The 26,108-nt window shown below is 32.0% G+C and overlaps 1 protein-coding gene across 3 annotated transcripts in view; it reads right to left on the reverse strand.

The window, feature by feature from the left end:
- Positions 1-2,175: 2,175 nt before the first annotated feature.
- Positions 2,176-26,108, reverse strand: part of LOC142321363 (DDB1- and CUL4-associated factor 6-like) — a 143,822-nt gene continuing 119,889 nt past the window's right edge. For 2 of the 3 annotated variants that reach the window (XM_075359388.1, XM_075359390.1), the window contains exons 15-17: positions 17,974-18,238; positions 7,675-7,780; positions 2,176-2,681 (exon numbers count right to left, since the gene is read on the reverse strand). In XM_075359388.1, the coding sequence (XP_075215503.1) occupies positions 2,611-2,681; positions 7,675-7,780; positions 17,974-18,238 (442 nt within the window). In that variant the 3' untranslated portion in view covers positions 2,176-2,610. The remainder of the gene's footprint in view (positions 2,682-7,674; positions 7,781-17,973; positions 18,239-26,108) is intronic. The other variant, XM_075359389.1, reaches the window with a different exon arrangement.

Here is a 26,108-nt window from a genome sequence, read left to right on the forward strand (position 1 = left end):
GGGAGTAAACTCGATCGTCAATCTTTGACAGTGTAGCAGAAGATGAGGATATAAATGTGTATGACCCATCATTCAGTAGGTCCAAATCTTGTCTCACTCTGTTTATCATATTTCCTTGAGAGGAGCAGAAAGATGAGCCCCAGGAAATATGGTAGGCATATAAGTCTCCTATTATTAACGAAGGCAACGGGATTTGTGTGAGGAGAATTGATATTTCTTGAGCATTAAACTCAGAGTTTGTGAGAGATACAAATTGCAGATATACAATGTAAATGGAACTGAGACTTTTACAGCAACAGTAGGAATGAGGGTAGTCAGTTGCAGCCTTGTAGCCAAGGCTATTAATAGCCTAGTCGGCAAAGCTATTTTCAAGTTGTTGCTATTTTCATTCTGCATGAAAATAGCAACTCTCCCTACTATCTACAAGACAGTCGTATCTCTCACAGACATAGCCTCTGAGTGTTATCACATCTTGCTGTAGTAGATGTGTTTCTTGGAAGCACATTATTAATGGTTCATGTGTGCATATCAACACTCTTAACATCTTCAATGCAGGACCGAAGACCTCCACTGAATGCTCATAAATAATGGTACTTACAGCAGTATTACAGGTAAACATATGACAAAATTAGTTATAAGTGATATGGTTTTTTTCATGTTTTTGATTTTAAAGAACTCCGATGTTCTGGGGTCAGGCGGTTCCTCAAGCATATCCTCTAGTAAATGAGGTGATGAAGTTGGATATTTTGAAGGATGGGGAGTTGTAGATGACATCCCTGAAAGGGTGATTATGTGGGTTCCCTTAGCAGGGAGCTGATTAGATAACTTATACTACTACGTTTCATTATACACCTTACTTCTATAACATCTTGGGGACGAAGCTCATTAACTATTTCAGTGATATTCGTATCTAAACAGTCTCGACAAAAAATTACTCTCCGCCTCGTATTTAGAGTTTTGTGGCATTCTGCACTGATATTTATATCACCCATATTACAAAGATATAAGATAGATAGACTCTGTTCGTCATTAAAAGTTTCAGTCAGAATCGATCCGGCTCATAACTTTCTAATGTTTTTCAGGGAACCACTTGAGGTTGTTGTTATAACCTTGTTTATCAAGAAACATGAGACCTTTTGGGGGGAGCCACCTTCCTGATTTATTGCAAAGAACAACAAAACATATGTTTTTAATAAAGATTTAATGAACTCTCTTCTACCAAGCTATTACCCTCGTCAGATAAGCTGAACTGGGTCTCTTCACAAGATTAAAATTGGCAGTTTTTCAGATGGACAACCAGCCATCACAGTATTTTTATTTGAAACTGGCATTTTGGTCCCACGAGTACCAGCGATAAAACAGACCATTCCAGCAGAGCGCACGCATACTGGAGCTAGAGCTAAATACAATGGGTTCACCTGGTGCCCAGAGGACATCATTCGAGACTCACTACATAGAGTCATTCACCCATTGGCACGATAGTTCCCACCTTGGGTTATTACAGTTGCGTTTTTTAAGATGTCAACATGACAGAGTGTAAATGTAAGAATAATCAGTGTAGGATGTTGTTATGTAGTTGTGTAAGGGTATATGTTGTAATTTGTGTAGTGTTCTTGGTGTTGTATATGTGTATAGTGTAAAGTGTTCTGCAGCTCAGTGTGTAGTGGGAAGAAAAGCTGCAGAGGCTAGGCCCATGGGGACGCCAACCCCCAAAGTCTTAAAGAATAAGACTCGCCGTCGGAGAAATAACCATATCGCCTTGACAGGGATGCTAGTATACATATATAATACACATACATAATACAGGCATGACTTCATCTTCAAAGATTTCCATTATCACTTTTGAGCTGTATGGACAACCTAAATACCTCTACGTAAGAAAAGACACGTATCTTCAGATATCTGCCCCACCAACTGCAGTCTTGGATCCCCCTTTCCAGTATTAAAAAGAATTTGATTTTCTCTGTCGCATAGGTTAACATGACAATGGTTACTTGATAGTTAAACATCGTGTTGTTTTTCTTGACATAAAGTCGTGCAGTACTGCCAAATTAACGACGGCTCTACAGGCTATACATGCTGCTTGCATCTAGGTTGAATCGATCTCGTTATTTAATTGGAGAGTTGGGTTTAAAAAATCTCTGCTTTATAAAATTATAAACTACTCAGAAAGAATGATGTTTAAGTTAATAAAATTCTGTAGTAATAGTTTTTATTTACAGACACAATATTTAAAAAAAAATTTTAAATTAACAGTTGAATGAATATTAACAATTAAAAAAGAAAATTATGAAAGAGTAAATATGTAATTAGAATTTAATACATTTACTAAAAAAGTAATTCACTACGCAAAAATGATAATAATTAAACAAAAAATCTGATTAATATAAAAATGTAATGATGTAACAATAAATGATAAATTTAATAAATACAATTTCACTTAACTTTTTTCAATATATAACAATAGAATAATAATATATATAAACATTGGAGACTTATCAATCTAAAAGCTGGTTCACGTATTTAAAAATGTTTAAACTCACTATGCACACACTCCTATGCTCTCTATCTTTTCACACATCATACACAAGTAAACAATACATTAATTTATTAATCACTTCCATTGCTAGTTCCTTCACCACCTGGGCCAACACGAGAGCCAGGACGAGTTCTTGATCTACCTGCAAATAAAATAAAACATAATATTAAGAAATTAATTTAAATATGAAAAAAGGTAAATCTCTAGTTAAATAAATGTGTAAAGAAAGTTTCTCTCAATAGTATAGGCATGTTCTTTTGTTGAAAAATCATTCATACAGATATAGGTCAGGAAACAGGTGAAATCTTTTCCTAACTGAAAGATTTCACCCAAATTTTGGCTATAAAGATGATCAAATAATGCTTTACTAAAATTCTACAGATATAAACTATTAAGCAAAATTAGTGGTATACAATCTTACATGAAAAATTGGTCCCAAAACTGTTATCTCCAAAATTTTCCTAGAAAATTGCTGTAATACCCCAAATTGTATTAGAAAAATGCACAATCACTCTTTTAGATTAAGTGTAAACTTATTTGTAAAATTTTCAGTTACCAAATAAAATTTCATAAAAAATTTGTAAGAACTTATTCTGAAAAAATACTGTGATTTAAGTAAATAAAAACTGAATAAGATTTAAATACCCATTTTCATGGAAATGAAGCTACAAAATTCTTAAAATCTTACACTGCAAATAGGTAAGATTCTTTGCACAGTTGTATTGCGAATGTACACATGTGTTGGCCTTTATTTGTACAATCTCAGAAAAAGTTGATAAAAAGACTTAAAATTTTATAGGATGACTTTTATGTTCCGAGGCACTGTCGTTGAAGATTTGAAAAATCTGTCAACAGGGTGGACATGATACAAAAATACAAATTTTAATGAAAGCTGTGTTTTTTTTATATTGTAATTTAATAGTTAATTATTAGTGTATGATATGTTTTAGGCAGGCCACATTTGGAATATGTAAAACAAATTGTTAGGGATGTAGGATGTAGAGGGTATACTGAAATGAAACGACTAGCACTAGATAGGGCATCTTGGAGAGCTGCATCAAACAGGTCAAATGACTGAAGACAAAAAAAAAAAAATGTTTTAAAACATACTGCAAAGTTATTATTCAAAATTATTTCTTCCTTTACTTCTTAATATATTAGGATTATTTCACACAATTTTAACTGCATTGAAAATTCATATCCTTATTGTTCTTTTTTAATTATTTTCTGTTTTATACCAATGATTTCATATGACTCAATTGATAATAGTCCATTGGGATTAGGTCAGATGACATAGGAAGCCGATTAATTGATCACCTCACCAATTCAACTGTTCATAATAATTCTTGAATCAAATAATTCCTAATTTCTTGACAGAAATGAGAAGCCCCATCACTTTGAAAAATCATTTCTTGTTTCATTAGTAGTGGAACAACTTCTAAAGATATATAAAATTATTTTCTAAGAAATTTAAGAACAAATTTTTCATCAGGCCATCTTCCACATTAACAAAGCAAAATATTGTGTAAACAGTGAAGAAGTAATTTTGAACAATTATTAATAGTAATAATAAATTTGGAAAAAAGATTATGTAAATTTTTTATTAAATAAATTTATTTATAATGTCTGATTTTGTTTATAGATAATTTCCAATATAGACAGACTCATGTTTTGATTTTGATGAAAGTTACTTTTCTTAAATTTTTCTTCATTCTCAGTTAAGTTACATAAATTACTTATAGAACAGTTTTCACTTACCAACAATCTTTAATAGTAATGTTCGAGCGCTTTCGGATTATTAATCCACTTTCAAAAACAATGAAGTGTAATACATTATAATTATTTACACATCATTAATTATACTAAATTGAGTTTTATAAAAATATAAACATAACAATTGATCATCAAAAGATAAAATAAAGTTAACGTTTATCAGTCATGACAGTATGAATGTGTCAATTGTTATTCACAATGATAACAACTGAGACCTTTATACTGACATGATAGATAACATTAACACTATTTTATCTTTTAACAATCAATTGTTATATTCATATTTTTATAAAATTCAATTTAGTATAATTAATGATATGTGAAGTAAATAAGTATAATGTATAACAGATTCATGAGGGTGGATCAATAATCCAAAAGCGCTCGAACATTACTATTAAAGATTGTTGGTTAAGTGGAAACTATTAATAAATAATTTATATATTAATCCCAACGGGCCATGCTTAATAAAATTAAGTTACATAAATTTTCTCAAAAATGTTAGTAGTAATACAGTTCTATAAGCTGTTTTATTCAATTTTTCACGTCAAAACCCATATGAAACCATCAAATTTATGCCTTAATTTTAGTTCTGAAGTTTTTATTTGGTATGCCTTCATTATACCCTTGGAGCAGAAATCAGAGAAAAATCTTTTTGCAAGCTCTAACTCTATAAAAAGCATTTCTGGACTCATATTAATAAAAAATTTTCTCTTTAATTTCTTTTACAGAACATGTCCTAAAATTTTTTCTGTTTCTTCGCAATGTGCGTTTATATACAAGTACACAAAGAGTGCTAAGGAAAATTTCACAATGTGGACTGGATCATCACAGGCAGTTACAAGTTAGCACATGTTCAGAGAGATCCCAACCTGCAATATAACTAATCTGCTCACTGCCTTAGTGCCATTTGCATTTTAGCTGTTACTGAAAAGAGACAGTGATGTTGCGGTTGAAAATTGAATACCAGCCAATTTTTCATGTGAATTAAACGCTTATCAGTATTTAGAGGAAGTGGCTCCTGTGCTTGGAGAGGATTGTCTTATCATACAACAATATTTAGGTGGTACTGAGTTTGAAAGAGGAAATTGTGGCCTTTAGGACACTCCAAGGCCAGGTCGACCAACTTCATTGGTGACTAAGGTAAATATGGTACAGTATGAAAAATTTTGAGACACGCTTGTGACCTACCACCAAATAGAGGTGTCCTTAGGCACTGATGCACCAGTAGTTTAAGATATTATGTAAGATCACTTTCAAGTTAGAAAGCTTTGTACAAATTAGATGCAAAACTTGGCCAACCATCACATTGCATGTCACGTTTCATTCTCCAATGAAATGCTATAAAAGTTTGAAACTGGGAAATTTCCCTTAGTAAACAGTACTGTGATAGATAACAAAACTTGCCTGTACTATTATGATGTCCTGACCAAGGCTCAGAACAAAGTGAGAATGTTTGAAGATGAGGAAACCCCCATGGGCTATTCAAAACTCCAGATCAGTGAAAAAGAGAATGGTGGCCATATTTTTTTTAAGTGTGAGAGTTTTAAAGCAAGTTGTGATTGCCAGATTCTCAGAAGAAAGTTACAAGAAAGTGGTGTTCTGAGGAATGCCAGCCTAAAGTTGTCAAAGCTTTCAAGAAGCTGTGCCCAAACTCAAGGATGAATACATGGTTTTTTTACTGCAACAATGCATCGCTTGAAAGTTCGCGCAAGTATTTTATTTCCAAAGCATTAATGAAATGACACAATAAACAACCATCGTTCTAATTTTAACTAAGAATACTCTCTGGAGATGATAAGCCTAATAAGTTTGTACAGTTCAGTTAGGTATTTACACACCATTCAATTCTGGAGAAGAGTTCTATTTATGGTAGTCTTAGCCTCACTTCAGATTATTTTTGTATCTGGTAGAAAAACTTTTTGAAATATATATTTAAACTGGTCAATGCAAAATCATTGATCAGAAATAATTACCCCCATTCTGGGTAACAATACCTCCTCCTAAGGGATTTTAGATAGGATGTATGTTTCCTGTCCAGAAGGAACCTTAAACATTCCTTGGTTGAGGTTGCTGTTTCACTCAATAGTCTTTCTACAAGTTGATCATTCCTTTATTCACTCTTTCACTTATTTTTTAACCTTTCCCCTTAGTGATATTATTTAGATACACAGTATTTGAGTTACGGATATGGGGACTCTATGGGTTACTGTCTTCAATATCTGCATGGTTCGTGGGATGAAATTGCTTATCAGGGGAAGGAGTCTATCAAGTAAAGCCACGCCTCCAATCATTTTTAATACATAAACTATGAACAAAAAAAAACGATGCTCTAAGTAATTATAATGTAAACGATATTTTTGAGTTTTTGTAAAAATTTTTAAACCAAAAATTTATTAACATTATCAAATATTACATGTAGGTGTGTGCCTGTATATGGATTCAATAAAGACTGTGCGGAATAGATTTCTAATATTCTTATATTATACGAAATTCAAAAACTTCTGTCCTTTGGAATATTACACTCAGAATCTGATAAAAATTTAACACTGAATAAGACAGGAAATCACCTCGCTGGTACTTTTTTTATAAATTTATGAATCACTAGGTGGAACTTCCATGTTGCTGGAGCTTGTTTGTATATGCCTTCAAATAGACCTAGAACCGATATATTGTTCATTATTCCAAGAACTAATACACCCCATGATTCTAAGGGTTTTCTCTGTTGTTAATAGATTAAATCTGACTTTCAAAGTCAGTTGTTTATATACTTTAGTTAGTATAGTCAGTTAATTTAATTAAGCTAAAACATTTATTAAATGTCAATAACGTTCTTATATAGAACTATCTGTTACCCTTTGTATTACTATTAAATAAATAAATAATCAGCAGCAACAACCAGATAGGTACAAATGTTTTGTAAAATAACTCACCTTTTTCATTACAACTTTTGGACAACAGTAAGCAATTAACAACTACAATTTTTAAATTAACAAAATCTTAGAATGACAAACCCAAACAGAAAGATGAAAACCATATTATTTCTGTAAACAGGATTTTACTGAAAATCCTGTAGGAGTCTCATACAAATTAAACAACATTTAAGTTAACATTTTTAATAAAGTAGGGATATATAATCCAGTTACCCTTGAAATTAATATAAAATGTAAACTTTTATTTTTGAATAAAACTTATTCTTTTTAGATTTTTGAATATTTTTTAAGTCAAGGTCATTATTTTAATTTTATAACTATCATTTTATTATTTTTTTTAAATAATCTACATCTATTTGATAAAACTACATAACAATCTTTGGTCGTAAACTCTGCATTTAAAGAAAAATAAAGCAATAAATTATCACTTACGTCTTCTTATCTGATTTAAACATGCTAGCATACGAATCATAAATGATGCAGGTACAGTTATAGTATCCTTAGTTTCTTCCAGCATAACTTCATTCCTTTTCATTAACTGTGACATAAGAAATTTAACTGAAATTAGATATTTCTCTATTCATGTACATTATTTTGTTTTACACCATTACCATAAATAATTAAAACAATAAACATTAAAAACAATAATTGTTCTTAAAATGCATAAAACTTTAAAGCAAACTATGAATAAGCAAACACATATAAGTTATGTGTCTTCTACCTGTGGTAAATCAACATACATAATTTGTTACTCTTTACATGCACGGTACGTTCTCATCACAAATTAATCATAAATAGCATACTGCAGGATGTTACAGAATATCAAATATGCAGTCACAAAGCCTCAAATATATATCAAAGTTGTCTAAAATGTATTTAGCTTAGGAGGCCTCAAAATTGAAAACACATTTATGACTATTGGAAAATAACATTATGAGACGACATATGCACCGTTTTTTTCAATAACTTTTTGCCATTTTTCTGGCAGTACGATAATCCCGTTGCTATAGAACTACTGTGGTTTTCAGTCAAAAAATTAAGACATGTGGTTTGTACATGAGTTTTGAAACTAACGGAACACCAATCAGGGAGTTCTGCAGCAACCGAAACAAATGATAGTCTGCGGTGCCAGGTCTAGGCTATATGGTGGAATACAATAAAACCTTCAGTCAAGTACTCTCAATCTCTGACAGGTCATTGAAGTTGTATGCGGTCTGGCACTGCCAGTACAGCAAACGATACCCTTTCTGTTGATCAGTTCCAGCCGTTTCTTTTGAATTGCTATGTGCAATCATGCCTGGCAGCAGCATCGGTTTGTGATGCACAATGCCCTTCCAATCCCAACAAACACACAGCATAACCTTCCTGGGTGTCAGTGGGAGCTTTGCCACAGACTATGGAGCTTCTCCTTGCTTTGACCATGACCTTTTTCGCACACTGTTGTTGTACGTTATCCATTTTCCATCACTCATGATCAACCACTTTAAAAATGGCTATGTTTCATTACGTTTCAGTACAGAATTGCAGATAGAAATTTGATCTAATAAATTTTTCTGAGTCAGATCATGCAGCACCATGAAAAGAAACGTCAAGTTTATTTTCGTGTACAGCTACTCAACAGTTTAATACTGTTTGGTGATGGATGTTTAGGTCACTGGCAATATCATTATTACTTATGTGCCAGCCTTCCTCAATTTTTGCCAGAAAACACTAATGCTATCTTGAACATAAAAGGCTCAATACTTTTTAGACTACCTATTATATATTATAATTACATTATACCAGGTGATTAAAAAATAACTTCACATCTTTAATAGCACATAAAAATTTATTTAGATAACTTAAAGATTCAGTTGAGATTTCATTTCATACCACAACACATTAAATTTTGACTCTGATAGTTCATTACTACCGAATTCAGCCACCAGAGCTGTCATCGGTATTATTAAAAATGGATACATTTACTGGTGTGGAACGTGCTTGCTGTGTGTTTTGGTTTCATCAATTGCAGTTCAATGTAATTTTTGTATAGAGTACAGTAGGGAGCCTCCTAGGAGGCATGCAAATTACTCTTGGCACCAACCTGCATTGGGACAGGTTGTTCTCTTAAACATAAAAAATCACCAGGATGCACATGCATTCCTGAAGCTGCTGTGGAACAACGTGGAGAGAGCTTTGCCTGTAATATCAAGAAATCAACTTGACATGCGCCAACATGAGACTAGCATTCCACAAATGACTACTTGGCACATGTCATGTAAACGATTGCACTTTTTTCTTTCGTGCAAACAATTGCGCTTGAAACCCATATTAACTAACTGTGGTTCAACAAACAACAGATGATGACAAAGTTGCTCAGCAGTAGTTTTGTGTGGAAATGATGGATAGAATTGCAGATAATACATTTTTAGATGTGTAATTTTTAGTGATGAGTCAACATTTCAAATCATGACAAGGTGAGCACTCATAACTGCCAAATATGGAGTAGCAAAAACACTCATCAAACTTTGTAGCACATTCATGATAGCCTTAAGATCAATCTTTTTTGTGCCCTAAGCAAACAAAAGACTGTATGGACTGTTTTTCTTCCAGGAGGCAAACATAAATAGTGTCGTTTATCTGGACGTGCTTCAAAATTTTCTAATTCCTCAGATGATGATGACCAATATGGATGCTAATACTATCAGCAAGATTGCACACGCCTCACTACTGCCTAGAAGTCCAAATTTTTCTTGAAACTCGATTCCCAGGTAGTTGGGCTGGTCGTGAAGGTCCAACTACTCCCCAGATTTGACCCCGCTACATTTTTTCTAGTGGAGTTTTTCATTAAAGATCGGCTTTATGTACCACGTATCCCTGCTGATCTTGTTGAGCTAAGACTTCGAAGTAATGCCGTAGCCGCAAAGGTAACGCCCAACTTGCTGGCTACAGACTTGAATGAAATAGACTTCAACTGGGATGTATGTTGCATTACAAATGGAAGCCATATCAAACCAAACTGAACATTGGGTGACATGCTTGGCATATTTTTCTATGAAATGAGACCTCAACCAAATATAAATTTTTATATCCTTTTAAATTTTTGAATCGCCCAGAATTTACAAAATGTCAGTATATTCTTAAATTTGTAAAATTATATTTATAAAGAAATCTTATATATATCTTAACTATAAACAATTAAATAACTAATGACATTATAACTATATTGTATTAAACTAATATTATATTCTATAACTATACTATAACTTTTTTATTATTTTTTTTTAACCTCCAGGACCACCATTAGGTATTGCTTCAGAGGATGAGATGAACGACAAGTAGTGAAAATGCCATGCCTGACCGGGATTTGAACCCGAGACCTCTGGATGAAAAACTATAACTACATTATATTAAATAACCACTATCATTAGATAATATACATTGACTAAGAAATATAAATATATATATATATATATATATATATATATATATATTTAGTAAATATTACAGGGTAGTACTAGTCAATCTGTAAACAAACTGTTAATTTTTTTTGTTCATACTAATTTAACATAAATCACATATGCTAGAAGTAATAATTAATTCTACTCTACTTATTGGAGTTTTTTAATATTTATTTAATTAATTGTTTTATGTTGTAATTTATCTTATTTTACCCATTTACTGATGTCCTCAGAAAGAAACTCAGAAGAATAACTACTTAAGAATCCAAATTTTACTAATTATATAAATAACTGAGGGGAATACATGACACATCTACGTTTAAGATTGGTGAAAGAGAATCAGGTGTTTTGAAAATCAATACCTTCTCTTAAATCATGTTTATTTAACTTAATAATTTTATTTTATTTCAAGTTTTAAAATATTTTCCATCTATTTGGTAAAATACTAGATGAGATTTTCATCATGCACCCTGATTTAAAGAACAATACTGCAATATATTAATATCAAGCAAGCCTTTATTATCTAATTTAAACATGCTAGCCGATTTAAAAATGAATACAAAAAACGTTCCCTCATGACCTTGATAATTTTTTATTTCCACTTTTTCAGCACTAAGAAAATCATGAAAGTATCAGAAAATCCAAATGCAGAAAAAAAATATAAAAAAAGACAAAAAACATATCTGATATGCAGCATAAAACTGTTCATCACACAGAGAAAATTTAAAATGTGATTTACCAATTATTATTGAAATTTATTGATGATGGAATAAATAAGATGCGATTAATTTCACTTATGTGACCAAATAGATCTGTCATGTCTTTTTTTAATTACAAATCTAACTACGTTTAATAATAAATAGATAATTCCAATTTTGTTCTCATTAAGAAAGATAATGGTCTTACTTGTTGCTCTGTGAAGCAATATATCACTGGTGTCAAGAATACTAATGTGATATCATATCATACCATGTCATTAATAACAAATTCTCAAATATAGCCAAATTTATAATGAAAATGATACAAATAGCTAATGCAGAGTGTTACTTAACTTTGGTATTTATATGATCAATGAATTAAACCACCTTAAACCACTGACATAATAATAATAATTAAAATTATTATTATGTATATCAATTAATACATAAATAGGGTTTTTATAAAAGAGTGGCGGGGTTTTGAACGTGGATTAAATGAAAACAAAAATACTTAGTTGAAGCTATTTATTTATTGAATTTGTCATCTCAAACAGTTTTTTATATAACTAATAAATTTCAGTATGTGCACCATTAGTCACTCAGCAAATTTCTAATCAATATTCAGTTTCTGCTCATACCAGAATTAACATATCTTCTGTTACTGTTACAACTGCTTCATTAATCTTTTCTTTAAGTGATATATATCGCGCATTTTTTTTAATAAACAATGTTTTTTATACATTGTTTATTTCCCAACGAGAAAAAATCACAAGGTGTCAGGTCTGGACTCCTGAGAGACCAGGGACAGGACCTTGCTGGCCTAACCATCGATGTGCAAATTTTCCATTCAAAACCCGGCTGACTAATTTATTAAAGTGCAGGGGTGCACCATTTTGTTGGAAATGAATTTGTTGTATGTTTTTGAGTTCACCCAGATGAGAAAGCAGCAACTGTTTAACGTATAGAGATAAGCATCTCCATTAATAGTCTTTCCAGTGAAGAAACAAGACCCAATTACACAAATTTTCATCATACCACACTAAATATTAACTTTCTTGTGTCACGTAGATTCTCAAAAATTACATGCAGGTTTTCTGATCTCCATATTCGTGAATCATGTCTGTTAATAAACCCATTAATGTGGAATGAAGCTTCATCTGTAAAAATTATATTGTCCAAAAATTATTCGTTTTCATTAATTTTGTGGAACACTTAAACAGCAAAATTGAAATGTTTTTATATATCATCAGGTTTCAATTCCTGCAGTAACTGAATTTTATATCAGTGTAACTTTAATCTTTTGTGTAAAACTTTGTGAACTGTTATTTTTGGAATATCTAACTCAAGGCTTTGTCGAGAGATGGATTTGTTAGGATTTCAGATTGCAGATTGTCTAATATATTGAACAGTTTCATCTGAGGCTCGTGCGTGCTCTGCCAGCTGATTTTTCCTAAAATTACAGACTAATTCAGCCTGCCACAAAACACACTGCTTAATCTGTACCATACTGTAGTATAATAATGTTATTATACTGTACTTCTTCTAACTTCTGTAACTAAAGTACATAATTATAATGTCTGAAAACAATTGTAAATTGTTTTCAAAATAAAATCACAATAGCAATAAAATAAATTTAAGAAATAAAAATTACAAAATTTTAATAACTGAAACTTATTCCAAATTTTGTAAACAAATATGGCAGAATTGGTTTATAATGATTTCATCAACCGAAAAAACTTTAATACACAGAATTAATAAATGCAAAGTATTTACTGGCAAAAAGGATGTGACATAAGGACAAAGAAAACTTAATCAATAATTTAAGAGGTATTCTGGAACTACATTTTTTTAAATAAACTCAAGATCAAAAAGAAACATATTACTTTAAAGATCAGCTTTTTAAATCAAACTATTTTTTCAAACATGTTTAATTAATCAGATTAAAAGTAAACCATAAAGCGCAAATTGATTAAGAAAAAAAAAAGATTTGGCCTAACAGTTCAAGTTTTAGTTTAAAAGAATATAGAAAACTAAAATTAAATGTGATATTTTAATAACTGGTTTTTTTGTGTAATATTCAACATGAATTAAGGTCAAAGTAATAACATTTCTAAAATTACATACAAAAAATTACTAAACTTACATAAAACAATAAGGTGAACTTAATTACGTACAAGATTTAGAACTCTATATACCTCAATTCCCAAAAATACACTAATTTATAAAAAAAAATTCCAACTTTTACTGTTGCTATACTGTTTTAGTTTAATAAAACAACAAAAGCCTACCTGATATTACATCATAGCAGCCATTACAATATAGATAAAAATTACATTAATACCGTAATTTCATCCACTTTGCTCGTAGTATCTTTTTAAACCAAGCATCAGAAAGTAAAGAAGGTCAAACAAAATACAGAGACCGATGCACACATACATAAATCCACAGAAACATACATTTACTGAACAGACAGAAAGAGAATAATTTTTTTTCAATCTTTAGCAGTTTTAGTCCCCTCTTTAAACTATTCATCCATAACAATTTGATCAACAATAAGGTCCACATTCAAAACCATTAAGTAACTCTCTAAGAGTTATCTCTTTATAAATGGATAAAGACTGGTTGCAAATTATGGCGGAAATAATGCTATAAGAAATCATATGTGCATCCTGGGTGGAATGTTAAAGGAGTGTGAAAGATTATTTACAGAAAATTAAATATGCCAAATAGTGGCATATTTATACTTAATAATAATTTCTTTGAGCGATAAAATATTTCAAGAATGATGTGTAATCAGGTTATGAAATTCTATAAACAGTAATGTTATCTTATCTAGTGCCTATGGACAAAACTACTATCTATAACAAGGTATAACTGCTACCAAACTGCCCGTGGAACATACACATACACATACAAGTTGTGTATAATGTATAACTTTTTTCTTTTTCTTTTTTTTAATTGAAATACTAATGGTTTAACCTATCTGACCTTAACATTATTTAATGGAACTTACTTTTTCATTTGTAGTAATTGTTAATAACATTGAAACTCGATATTTCATGATTATTAATATGAAGAAAATTTAAATAAAACCGATTTAAATGGTTTCAATGGAAGTAATAAAATAATGTCATGTTGATTTTGTTGATCGGGAGGATGTGGTTTGATTGTTTGGCACTTTTTGCTATGCAATACACAATGAATTATTTACTTAATTGCCAAGTATGGCTCTGGGGACTATGTCAAGTTAATTTCTGGCATTATAGAAAGTCTTTAAAATCACAAACTGTCATTTCGATTTAATCAATAAGATTTATTTAGTAACTACTAAATTTGACAGCCACTGCTTCAATATAAATTGTATAATAAAAAAAAATTACATTTAGAATTTGAGACAAGATTGTTAAATTTCGATCATATTGATAAGTAGATTCATTACCGGAACAGCTTGATTGAGAAACTAAGAGAAATCCTTTGGTTAAAGAAGGAATTATTACCTCCAGTGAAATAAAACTAAATAAATCTATTCTCCATAGAGGTGATAAAACAATAACAAATATGACAGTGGACAAGTGAAATCCAGATGCATCATATTTGGAGAAATATGGGTTGGTCGCTTGCTGCTATAACTTCATGGAGCTTAGGTCTCGTTTTGTCTTCCATAGGCTGCATATACACTAGTACACCCTTGGACTATGTTGTTCATGCCCTGCTGTGGGATAGGGATGTGAAACGCTTAAATAAGGGGGAGTTTCTTTTTTTGTAATTTGTGGTACGAATAACACTGTTGGTGGTGGTGATGATATTCAGAATGTAAATTCAGTTTACGACTTGATCGATAGTGCGATTCTTTCTTCTAAACATATTAATCTAATATTAGCAACATTACCATATAGGTATAATTTATATTAATTGAAAACAGTAAAATTTTTGCTGTAAGTAATCATATAAGAACTGCTCGAGGAATAATATAAATTAACTGATATAAACCTATTTATGGATTTTATCATGCTAGACTGGCTTCAATTTGAACTGGAAGGGGAAAAATCTAGAACAAAAGTTGTTGAAATTGATTGACAATGTGACTGACAAAAATGTGATGTAATTCTTATGGTGGTTTCAATTTGAATCCTGATTTTTCGTTTCCAAGACTAACAGTACTTGTTCATCATTAATTATGTTAGATCCAAACTTTCATTCCATAACTGATTTCCACTGAGCTTTGTAATGTTGCTCAAGGATCATTCTACATTATTATTGATGAGATCCTTGATTCCTCAACTTCCTACAGCTGAATTCTACCATTTAGATAAGGTAACTGAATATTAATCTCTCTAATACAGATGGCTCTCGTGGATCTCCTCTTCTTGGGTTTGATGATAAATCAACATCATTTTCAGGATATAAACCCTATGATTATATTCTAAAGCTAGTTTATACTAGCTTTAACAAAATGGATAACAAAGAACGATGGCCTCCCCCATTAGTCCATTACAGCAGTCACTTACTGTATATATATATATATATATATATATATATATATTATGAATCGTATAAATTTTTTTATAAGAAAACTGAGTCAAGTTAATACTTGTACAGTATTAAAACACTGATTTGCAATTAAACTATCTATTTTTATATATTAAAACAATTGTAAATTTTAAAAACTACACCTTTTTAATTAAAATATGTTTTATATGATAACTCACAATCATCAATTAGTTAACTAACACACAATTTCTAGAGTTAACCATAACTATCAGTTACTAACACATGTTTATAAATTCATACATATGAGTATATGCAAGCACAAACTAATGTCAGATATGTACACAAATATTAAAAATGCTATATCAATCTCACTGTTTTCACCTACTCATGAAAAGTTTTATTAAAATAATAAATAAAAAAATTACTTCGCTCTAATTTTATAAAAAATAAAATTATCTTGAATCGCCGAGATAAATATTGCAAGGGATTTGAGAAGTAAATTAAATTAAAGATTTCAAAAGAAATTGCTATGAAAACTGGTATGACCAATAAAGAATACAATCATCTAACTCATTAAATTAATCAAAACACCTTGTGTAGGTAACAATAAGTAAAAATTAAATGTACAAGGGTCATTCAATAATTAAACAGACAAATAAATAGCTGTACAGCAAAAATGGTTTATTAAATAAATACAATTTTTTTGTCTACTTTTCTAATAATACCCACCAACTTCTCTGCACTTGCCTTATCTTTTTACGAGTCTCTTCTTATCCCCTCAGCAAAGAATTTTTTATCTTGATCTTGAAACCAGTTTTGTAGTTTTTTCTTTACCTCTTCGTTGTCATTGAACATGATGCCATGCAAAGCTTCTTTCATGGCACCAAACAAATAAAAAGTCAGAAGGGGCAAGGTCATAGCTGTACGGAGGATGAGACAGGAGCTCCCAACTCACTTTGCCAATAGTTTCCAGCATCAGTTGTGTTGTATGAGGTCAAGCGTTTTCTTGAAGAAGAAGCACACCTTGCCCCCTGTCATCCCGGTTATTTCTTCTTTAACATAGGCTTGATTTTGTTCTCAATCATGGCTAAGTAGTATAGGATGTTGAAAGTGCATTGCTCCTTCAAATAATCACAGAAAATCGGACCATGGACACTCCAAAAGACGGTTAACATTACCTTACCAGCCAATGGTTGCGTTTTGAATTTCATATGGACAGGTGATTCAGGGTGTTTCCACTACATGCTTCGACACTTGCACTCCAGCTCAAAATGATGTATCAAGGTTTCATCACAGGTTAAAATCACATCCAAAAATGCGTCACCTTCATTATTGAAATGATTTTTGAGTTCAGTGCAAATGCGAAATTTCTCAATTTTGTGAACAGTAAGCTCTCTGGGAACCCACCTTGCACAAATCTTACAGTAATTCAGTTTGTTTTGAATGATGGAATGAGTTGTTCCAACACTTGCTCAACATTTTTCAGCAATTTAACTGTAAGTGGTCAGTCTTCCTGGATAAGTGAATCAATACAAGAATCTAACGCTGTGGTCGACACTGTTACCAGACATCCAGAGCGGTGCTCATCGGTCACACTTTTGCAACCATTTTTAAACTTTTCCACCAACACGTAAAATCTTGCACGGTTCATGCAATTATTGCCGTATTGTTTGTTCATATGAGAGAATATTTCTGATGGTCATACATTTTCTGAAATTAAAAATCGGATGACAGAACACTGTTCTTCAAAAGTACTTTCCTCGAGCGGACATTCCATCCTAACTACAACTTTAGAGGTTATGTTTATGAAAATATTAATCAAACAGCTGACTAACACTCTTCGCAAGGTTGCCAACTAACACTTAACAAAAGTTTCAATTGCCTGCATTAAGTGTTTCCTTTACTAAAAATGTTAGTCTATTTATTACTGAATGACGCTTATAATTAAATAAATAACAAAGTTTAAATTAGATACAACGGCATAAAAAATGGATCTCTTGAAAAAATTAATTCATATAGTAAAAGAAATCATAAAAATAAATCAAAATATCATTTTAATTAACAAAACTAACATCTATATTTATAAAAAATGATCATCATACCTCATCGGCCATTTCCGTATCAAAAACAGGCTCTTCATGGATAGGGGCCCATAATTTTACATCATAATCGATACCCGAAGTCGCCAACAATGGCAGTTGAGGATGTGGCTGAATACAATTCACAACATGATGGTCGGCTTCAAGAAGCATGACAAGACGGGCTGTATATCGGTCCCAGATGAACACATGACCGCAATCAGATCCAGATAAGATGTAGTCGTTACCCCAAAATGTAGCTTCCTTGATCATGGTCCTGCAATAAAATCTATCGGGGTGCAAGGGTTCGTGCAAGGACAATATTTTAATAAGACTTATATATTAAATGATTTTATAACTCACACGCATATCACACTAACATGCATCAACCATGAATGCATGATGCCAAAAAAAGCTTCCGGTTCAATCTTGGAGTGCAAAATTTGAAAAAAAAAAAACAATAAACTTATTAAACCCTCAGTTTCGCTTTTTTACAGTATCACTCATTAATTCTTCAATAACTGTTCATAAATTATTTATTATATATGCGTTGGCAATGTATAATAAATAAAAAATAATTCCACATTTCACAAAACATAAGTAAGGAAAGATCATTGGTTGTAGTCATTACAAAACTAGATAGATTTACAAACTTCAAGACATGATGCAATGATTATGAGGATGAATGCCATCGTTTTAATTTTTAATTATTACAGTAGCGAGAAAATTAATCTGAACAAAGGGAATTTTTGTTCACTTGTAGGGAATTATCAATCTGTGGCAGACTGCTTGCTGTGTTGTGTTTCAGGTTTTGTTGTTAGTTCATATACAAACAGAATTGTGGTTTTTGTGCTTTTATAATTCATTGTCAATTAGTTTTTGGTGACCTTGTGAATTTCTGTTATAAGAAATTACTTTGTATACCTGCAACCAACCTTGTGAACCTTCTTATTCGTTTAATATTAATTTCTAGTTAATGCAATGGATACAACCCGACGAAAGCAGTCAAAAATTGTTGCTCTGTCCCAACACACAAATGATTCAAAGGCAGAATGCCAGTGAATGTAGTGTGGGGTTAAGTACTATAAATGAAATCGTGAAAAGGTTTAAGGAAACAGGTTTCATCTCTGCACAGAGAAAAGGTAAATGTGAACGGAAAAAAAAGAAAATCACGTCTACACAGGATTGATTACTAATAAGAAAAAGCAAAATTGTCAGCTGATGACCTTAATAGAGATTGAGAGCCAGTGGGACTAATATTTCTGATATGACAGTTTGTAGAAGATTGTTGACAGTGGGAAGGATTGCTCGGAAATCTAAAAAGAAGCAGTTAGTGACACAAGGTGTAGACAAAAAGACTTCAATGGGCAAAGAAACATAAAGAATGGACTATTGTGAAAAAAAGTTATTTTTCAGACGAGACTCATTTCTTTGTCCAAGGGGTGAGAGTAGCCTGTATTCTTAAGTCAGCATATGAGAAGACTACTATGCCAGCATACCTGCAACAAGCTCCCAAACACCCAGCCAAAAAGATGTTTTACATGTGAAGGGCCAGGAGCACTTATGCCTATGGATGGGATGATAAAATCGAACCGATACATTAACATATGCTAAAAAAATATAGTCCCACTTACGCAGAAGAACCCAGAACTCATTTTCCAACAGGACCTAGCACCATGTCACTTACCAAACAAAGGAAAAGAGTTCTTCAAAAACCAAATAATTTGAGTGCTCTTGTGGCAATGGAACCCCACCAACCTGAAACCCACTGAAAATGTATGGGGCATACTAAAAAGAAGACATGGGAAAATGAATTGTAGCACAAAAACTGACCTTATTAGTTCAGTGATACAGGCTTGGTTTCGAGATGAAGAAATCAAAAATCATTGTTCTAACTTAGTAGAATCAATGCCAATATTGTGGATTATCTCATCAAGGATGAGATAATCAAAAACAAAGGAGGACACAAACTATTAAATTTGAGTAAGTTTGAATATTAAACATTTTTTCTTTCAAAAATAAGATTTTCTGTTAGAAATACTGTGTTCAGATTGATTTGTTCGCCACTGTATTTGTCTATACACACGATAATAAGTTTGAAGGATGGTTTATCTTTAGTGCTATCATCAATTGCTGTAAAAGGCACGATTTCAATTGCTTGAACAACACTAAAGTGTTCAACAACAACACTATGGACTACGGGCACTAGAAGTGTCCATAGTCAGTTCCTTTACAAATAAGAAGCAACTTCACTGACTTAACTGATATTTTGTACATTATCCACATAAAAACTTTACATAATTAGATACTTCTACCAAGTTTTGAACAGCATAAAAATTTTAACTTTCTGAAACACTGAGAATAAAAAGTATTTTACAAACATATAAGCTAGAATAATTAATCAATAGACATTGTAATAATTAATAAACATCTTAAGCAAAAAAGGCAAATAATAAGCAACCACAGAATGGACTGAGTTTAAACAATAGTACTGAAATAATAATAATAATAATAATAAGTGACAATGTTATGAGAATGTTCATTGAATCTGAGATAATGAAAATAGTCCTAAACTTAAATCAGCTAACTTACAAATACTGTAGTACAGAGTGTTCCTATAAAATGCAAACCATCATTAGATACAAGATTCCATTCTTTAAAATGACTCTTGTGCAACTATTTTCAGAGCTTGTGAATAGATATTGACCTTCAGTTACATAAGTTTTAGTGATTTTTACTGTAGAATTTTCTTCAAGGTAACCCGAAAGAAAAACCTAGAGCAATCTAGACAAAACAATCTGGAGCTTTCAGCAGCCGTAAGCCACAACCGATTCGATCACCAAAGGATTTTTAAAGTAAACAATTATTATATTTACGTAGTGTGATAGTATGCCATCATGTTCTACTTAACAGCATTGATCATCCTCTTTCAAGAGTATGCAATAAATTCCAATAGAATATTCTGATATTCTGCATTAATGGTGTACTACAAAGAAAATATTACCAATAACTTTTTTTTGTAATCTCACACCAGTTGCTCATCTTCTGAGGATGAAATGGTTCTTTACTTCCTTGTATGAAGTAAAGGAAGTATTGTAATCGCAAAAAAAATTAGGTTTTCAGATTTCAACAAAAATATCCATTTTAACTAGTTTCTGGGTGATGTCTGTACATATGTAAATTTCTCGCATAACTCAAAAATAATTAGCTGTAGAATGTTGAAACTTAGTATTTAGGACTGTTGTAACATCTAGTTGTGCACCTCCCCTTTTGATTGCAGTCGACTGGACCAAAAGTGTCCAAAAAAGCACAGAATTAAAAAAAAAATCTGGATTTTGGACTTTTCCTTAACTGCAGTAATAAGCCCTTGTTGAGAGCTTTTCAACGCTATTATCATAATGGTACTTATTTCCATTGGTTCCAGAGTTATAGCCAAATGAAATTTAAATTAATGAAATATTTAGATCTTAGAAGGAGTACATCGGTTCAAATCAAACTTTATCTTTTTTTTTAATATTTTTTTTTATTAAAAATTATTAACCTCTGATTGTAAAAAAAGTGTTACGATAAATAGTTCAATAATAACAATAAAAAGAAATCAGAAGTTATTAAATAAAATTTTATGTACTTTTAAAAATGTGTATATGTAATTTAACAGGCGTACAAGGAAGTCATGTGGTATCCACATCAGATTTTTATGACAAGTATAAGGATTTTTAACAATCTAAATCCTGTTTATATAGCTATACAAATGGAACCATGTCTCATCGGAAAAAATTACAAAGTCCGAAACATATATCCCCATGCACAATTGACAAAACCAATGACAATATTGCAGCCGTTTATCTTTTTCTGGATCAACTAGTTGATGAACAGTTTGAATTTGTTATAGACATAGATTTAACTGTCTTTTGCCCATGAATGATTCAATTCGGCAAATTAATTTCAGCTGAAAACTGTCCAGTTGATTATTTTAGTGAAGCAGTTAATTGGTTACTGATTTCCGAGAGTGTATCTGTATTCAATATTGTCCTTGATCTTTTGTGCTTGTCATCATTAACAGAACCTGCCAATCTAAATTTAGTTACTAAACTCAATGCTTATTAGGAGCTGGTCCAGCTCAGTATTCATAGGCACTGATCATGCATACCTACAATGATAATAAAAACTCATTCCTCTCATCGACTGCTTTGCTGTGGATACAGATCGTAGTCCACTGCATCAGCACAATAGTCAGATGTTGGACAAGTCCGTTACAATAAAACATGAGAGAGTAAGGTAGTCAATTCAAACTTTATAGGCTGATCAACGGTTATGTTTTATGTGGGAAACATTTTATATTAACGACATCATAAATAAAATAAAATTAAACAAAAGAATGGATTTAAAGATTAGTGTTATGTTATCTCCAACTTCATTTAGTAATACTTTTTTTACAAGCCTAAAACATAGCAAAAGTAAAAAATTAATATATTTTGAAAAACCCACAAAGTGAAAATAAAAATTTAATAAAACACGTACTAGATAATGTAATGACTACAAGTAAGATATCAAGTATAGAAGAAAAAGCCAAATGACCACAAAAAGAAAAAACATATTTTTTTCTTACAGACTAACAAACAATTGACATAAACCAAATAATTTTGAATTTGATTTAATGTTGTGAGAATAAAGAGTTTAATAAATTTAAAAAAAAAAGATAATTATAAAACAAACAGTGGCATGTCACAACTGCCCAACTAAACTAAAAAAACACAACAAAAATTGCTGGATACTGATTTACACTCCAATACATCGTAGCAAAACAATATAACTACAATATTCATCACAAAGAAAAAGTTTGTCTTTAATTTCAATTTTATAATAGATGATATAAAAAATGTAGACTTTAAGTACTCAAAAAAAGTATATTAAAAATATTATATTCTGTATGTATCCTTATGATAGATATTTTCTGATGATTGGGTTAGTTATTGTAAACAGTTTCAGAAAAACTGCTGTTTAGAAGTTCCAGTAATTTTTTAGTTTCTTGACTGTAGCTCTATTGCTGCTGTGGCATCTATACTATTATATAAACAGGAGGGTTTTTGTTTGGGATAAACAAAAAAAAAATGGTCAATCAATCGGAACCAAATTTTTAATCATATTTCTTGGCATAACTGAGAAGGTTTTAAGATATATTTCATCTCAAAGAACCAACTGATTGATTGCTTTCAAATTTTCAGGATACATATGTATTTTACCGTGGAAGGTTTTAAGCTGCAGACCGAAGACCTAGCACCCATGAAGGTTAAAATATTAAAAATATTCCTTATTTCTTCATCCCCAAGTTGGGGATTAAACATCCCCAACCTTTAGTTGTAAATTAAACATATTCATTAAGGAAAAAAAAGATTAATTCCTTTATTTCAATATTATATTTCTGCCTCCATGACAAAGAAAGAAGTTATGAATTTTTCGTCGTCAAAGGTGTTACTTCAGTTTCCATAGCTAATATTGTTCTGTTGTTGATAATTTAATTTCTTTTTCAGTTTTCTACAAAGCCTGAATGATTTAATTTTTACTTATCAGTATTATTCTCAAAATCATTAGGATAATGAAGGGGTCCACAGACAGAGCCCTAACAATAGACTGAAATGGTGACCAAAGTGAACTCTGTGTCCAAGGTGCCATCCCCCTGCAACATGGGAACGGCGAGTGAAGTGAGTTCTGTGGCCCTGGGATAGGCCCCATGGCCCCAGGAGCCTGTGAGTTGGCTCTGGGTTCACCTGGGCCCTGAGCATCCAGGTTTTGGTTAGTTGAGTCATGTAGTAGCTTATAAAAGGAAAGTATAGCAATTGCTCAAAATTGCAGGTATCAAGATTTTTGCAAATATTAACATATCCAAAAAAAAGCCCTTAGTTCAAACAACACAAAACAGCTACACAAATCTGGTAAATGTATGTATGAGGCGCATTCATAAAGTAAGAGCCGTTTGGTTATTAAAAAAAATTAATTTGTGAGAAAAGGTTTTTACTATGGTTTTAGTTTATTACATAATCGCCATTCAGTTCTAAGCACTTTTCGTAATGTTGCACTAGTTTCTTTAACCCCTCTGCATAGAAGTTTGCCACCTGGGAATTGAACCAGTTGACAATGAGTCTTGAGTTCCGTGTTGTTTTCAAATCGTTGTCCACCAAGCCATTTTCAAATGCAAGAAGAGGAAGTAGTCGCTAGGTACAAGGTTGAGTCTATGCGGAGGGTGGTCAAAAAGTTCCTAACAAAAATCTTCTTGGTTAAGGTAGTGGTGTGAGAACATGTGTTGTGAAGGAGGATTACGCCGGATGACAGTTTCCTGCATCGTCGATTTTGGATTGCACATCTCAGTTTGGTGAGCATTTCGCAGTACACATCAGCTGTTATTATTGATCCACGTTCCATGAAATTGACAGAAATGACACCCTTTCCATCCCAAAAAACAGTAGCCAACATTTTTCGACTCAAGTACAGAGACTGCTTAAACTCTTTCGTTTTGGGGAACTTGAATGGCACCACTGCATTGACTGTTGGTTTGATTTTCTGTTGGTATAGGATATCCACGTCTTGTTGCCTGTACCAACGTGGGAAACCAATCATCTCCATCTTGTCGACAGCGGTCCAAAAACGCTCGTCCACTGCACATTCTTTGCTCTTTGCATTGGTTGGTGAGCATTTCTGGTACCCACCTTTCACACAATTTGTGATATCTGAGCTTTTCTGTGACAATCGCATAGATAGAGGTGCACATGACATATGGCAATGCATCAGCCAGAGCACATATTGTCAATCGCTTATTACATCACAGTTTTCGGTTCACTTGTTCAACAATTTCATCGGTCTGAATACTGGACCTGCCACTCCGCTCTTTGTCATGCAAATTTGTGAGGCCATTCTTAAGTCTCAACAGCATTATCTAAAATTTCCTTCACTCACTACTGTAGGTCCACACACTAGGCCCAACTACCAATGAATTTCAGCAGCTGCGGATCCTTTTTACACAAAAATCAAATCACAGCATACAGTTCACAGCTGGCGGGAGAAATGATTATCGTGGAGATTGCGATCTGCATTTACCAGCAGGCAAATGAGTACTGAATCAAAATAACAACTGCAGTAGCTTCGTAAACAGCCAATAGATGGCCCTGCATGTGTGAAACTGTGTTCAGACCCACTAATATTTAAATATAAGCCAACGTTCCTTACTTTATGAATATACATGTATACATACATACATACATGTGTACTGATCTGTATTTTTATTAATATCTCCAAACTGGCTCAAACAAATTCTTCTTCAAACAATTCAAAAAAACGTTTATACATGGAGCAATGAATTTAGAACAAAAATAAAAAAAAGGAAAGGAATAAATGGCCGAATGTGAGGGACTGGATTCAGGATGTTAAAATAAACACAATAAAAGCTGATAACACAGTTATAGGAATTTCCCATCACGTGGCTAAAGCCGTGTTCCAGGACAGTGTTCCAGGACAGTCCTACAACCGTGAATGGTTTCTGATGCATGGCTTACACTACATACACAACTTAATTAAAATATTTTTAATTTTATTTAAATATAATATTTTTTCATTTATTTAATTCAATGATTCTAACTAAAGAACGCGCGTATACCATATTAATTCTCGCAGGTGTGGCAGTACTAGAGGCAATGGCTGGCACTAACTAAACTAATATAATTTGTTTAAGTGTCAAAACATCAAGATCCAGCGAAAACCACATATGCCCAAATTGGACTGATTACAATACTTTCCTTCCACCTCTGCTATAGTGCTTCTAAACAAGAAAGTAAAAGTTCATGTGAGCAAATCCCCCGTTTAGGTTCATTTTCCCACATCTGCCAATTTGTGTTTTTCAAAAAAATATATAACTTAAGAATGGAATGAGATAATGAGATTTGGTGTACATGCACCTAACAAAATCTTTTACAAAATAAGTAAGTTTGAAAATTTTACCTTTAAATATTCCAAATTGAAGGTCATTAAAAATCTGTTAATTATTAACAGCCCCATAAATATTCATTTTGATAAAATAATGAATAATGTTCCATTACATAAATTTTTAAGCCTTTCATTATAACAAAATGACACATTTGTTCAAATCTGTTGATAAACAGCTAAGATAT

The sequence above is a fragment of the Lycorma delicatula genome, chromosome 3 (assembly GCF_047948215.1).
Source record: "Lycorma delicatula isolate Av1 chromosome 3, ASM4794821v1, whole genome shotgun sequence".
In the NCBI taxonomy this organism is placed as follows: Eukaryota; Metazoa; Arthropoda; class Insecta; order Hemiptera; family Fulgoridae; genus Lycorma; species Lycorma delicatula.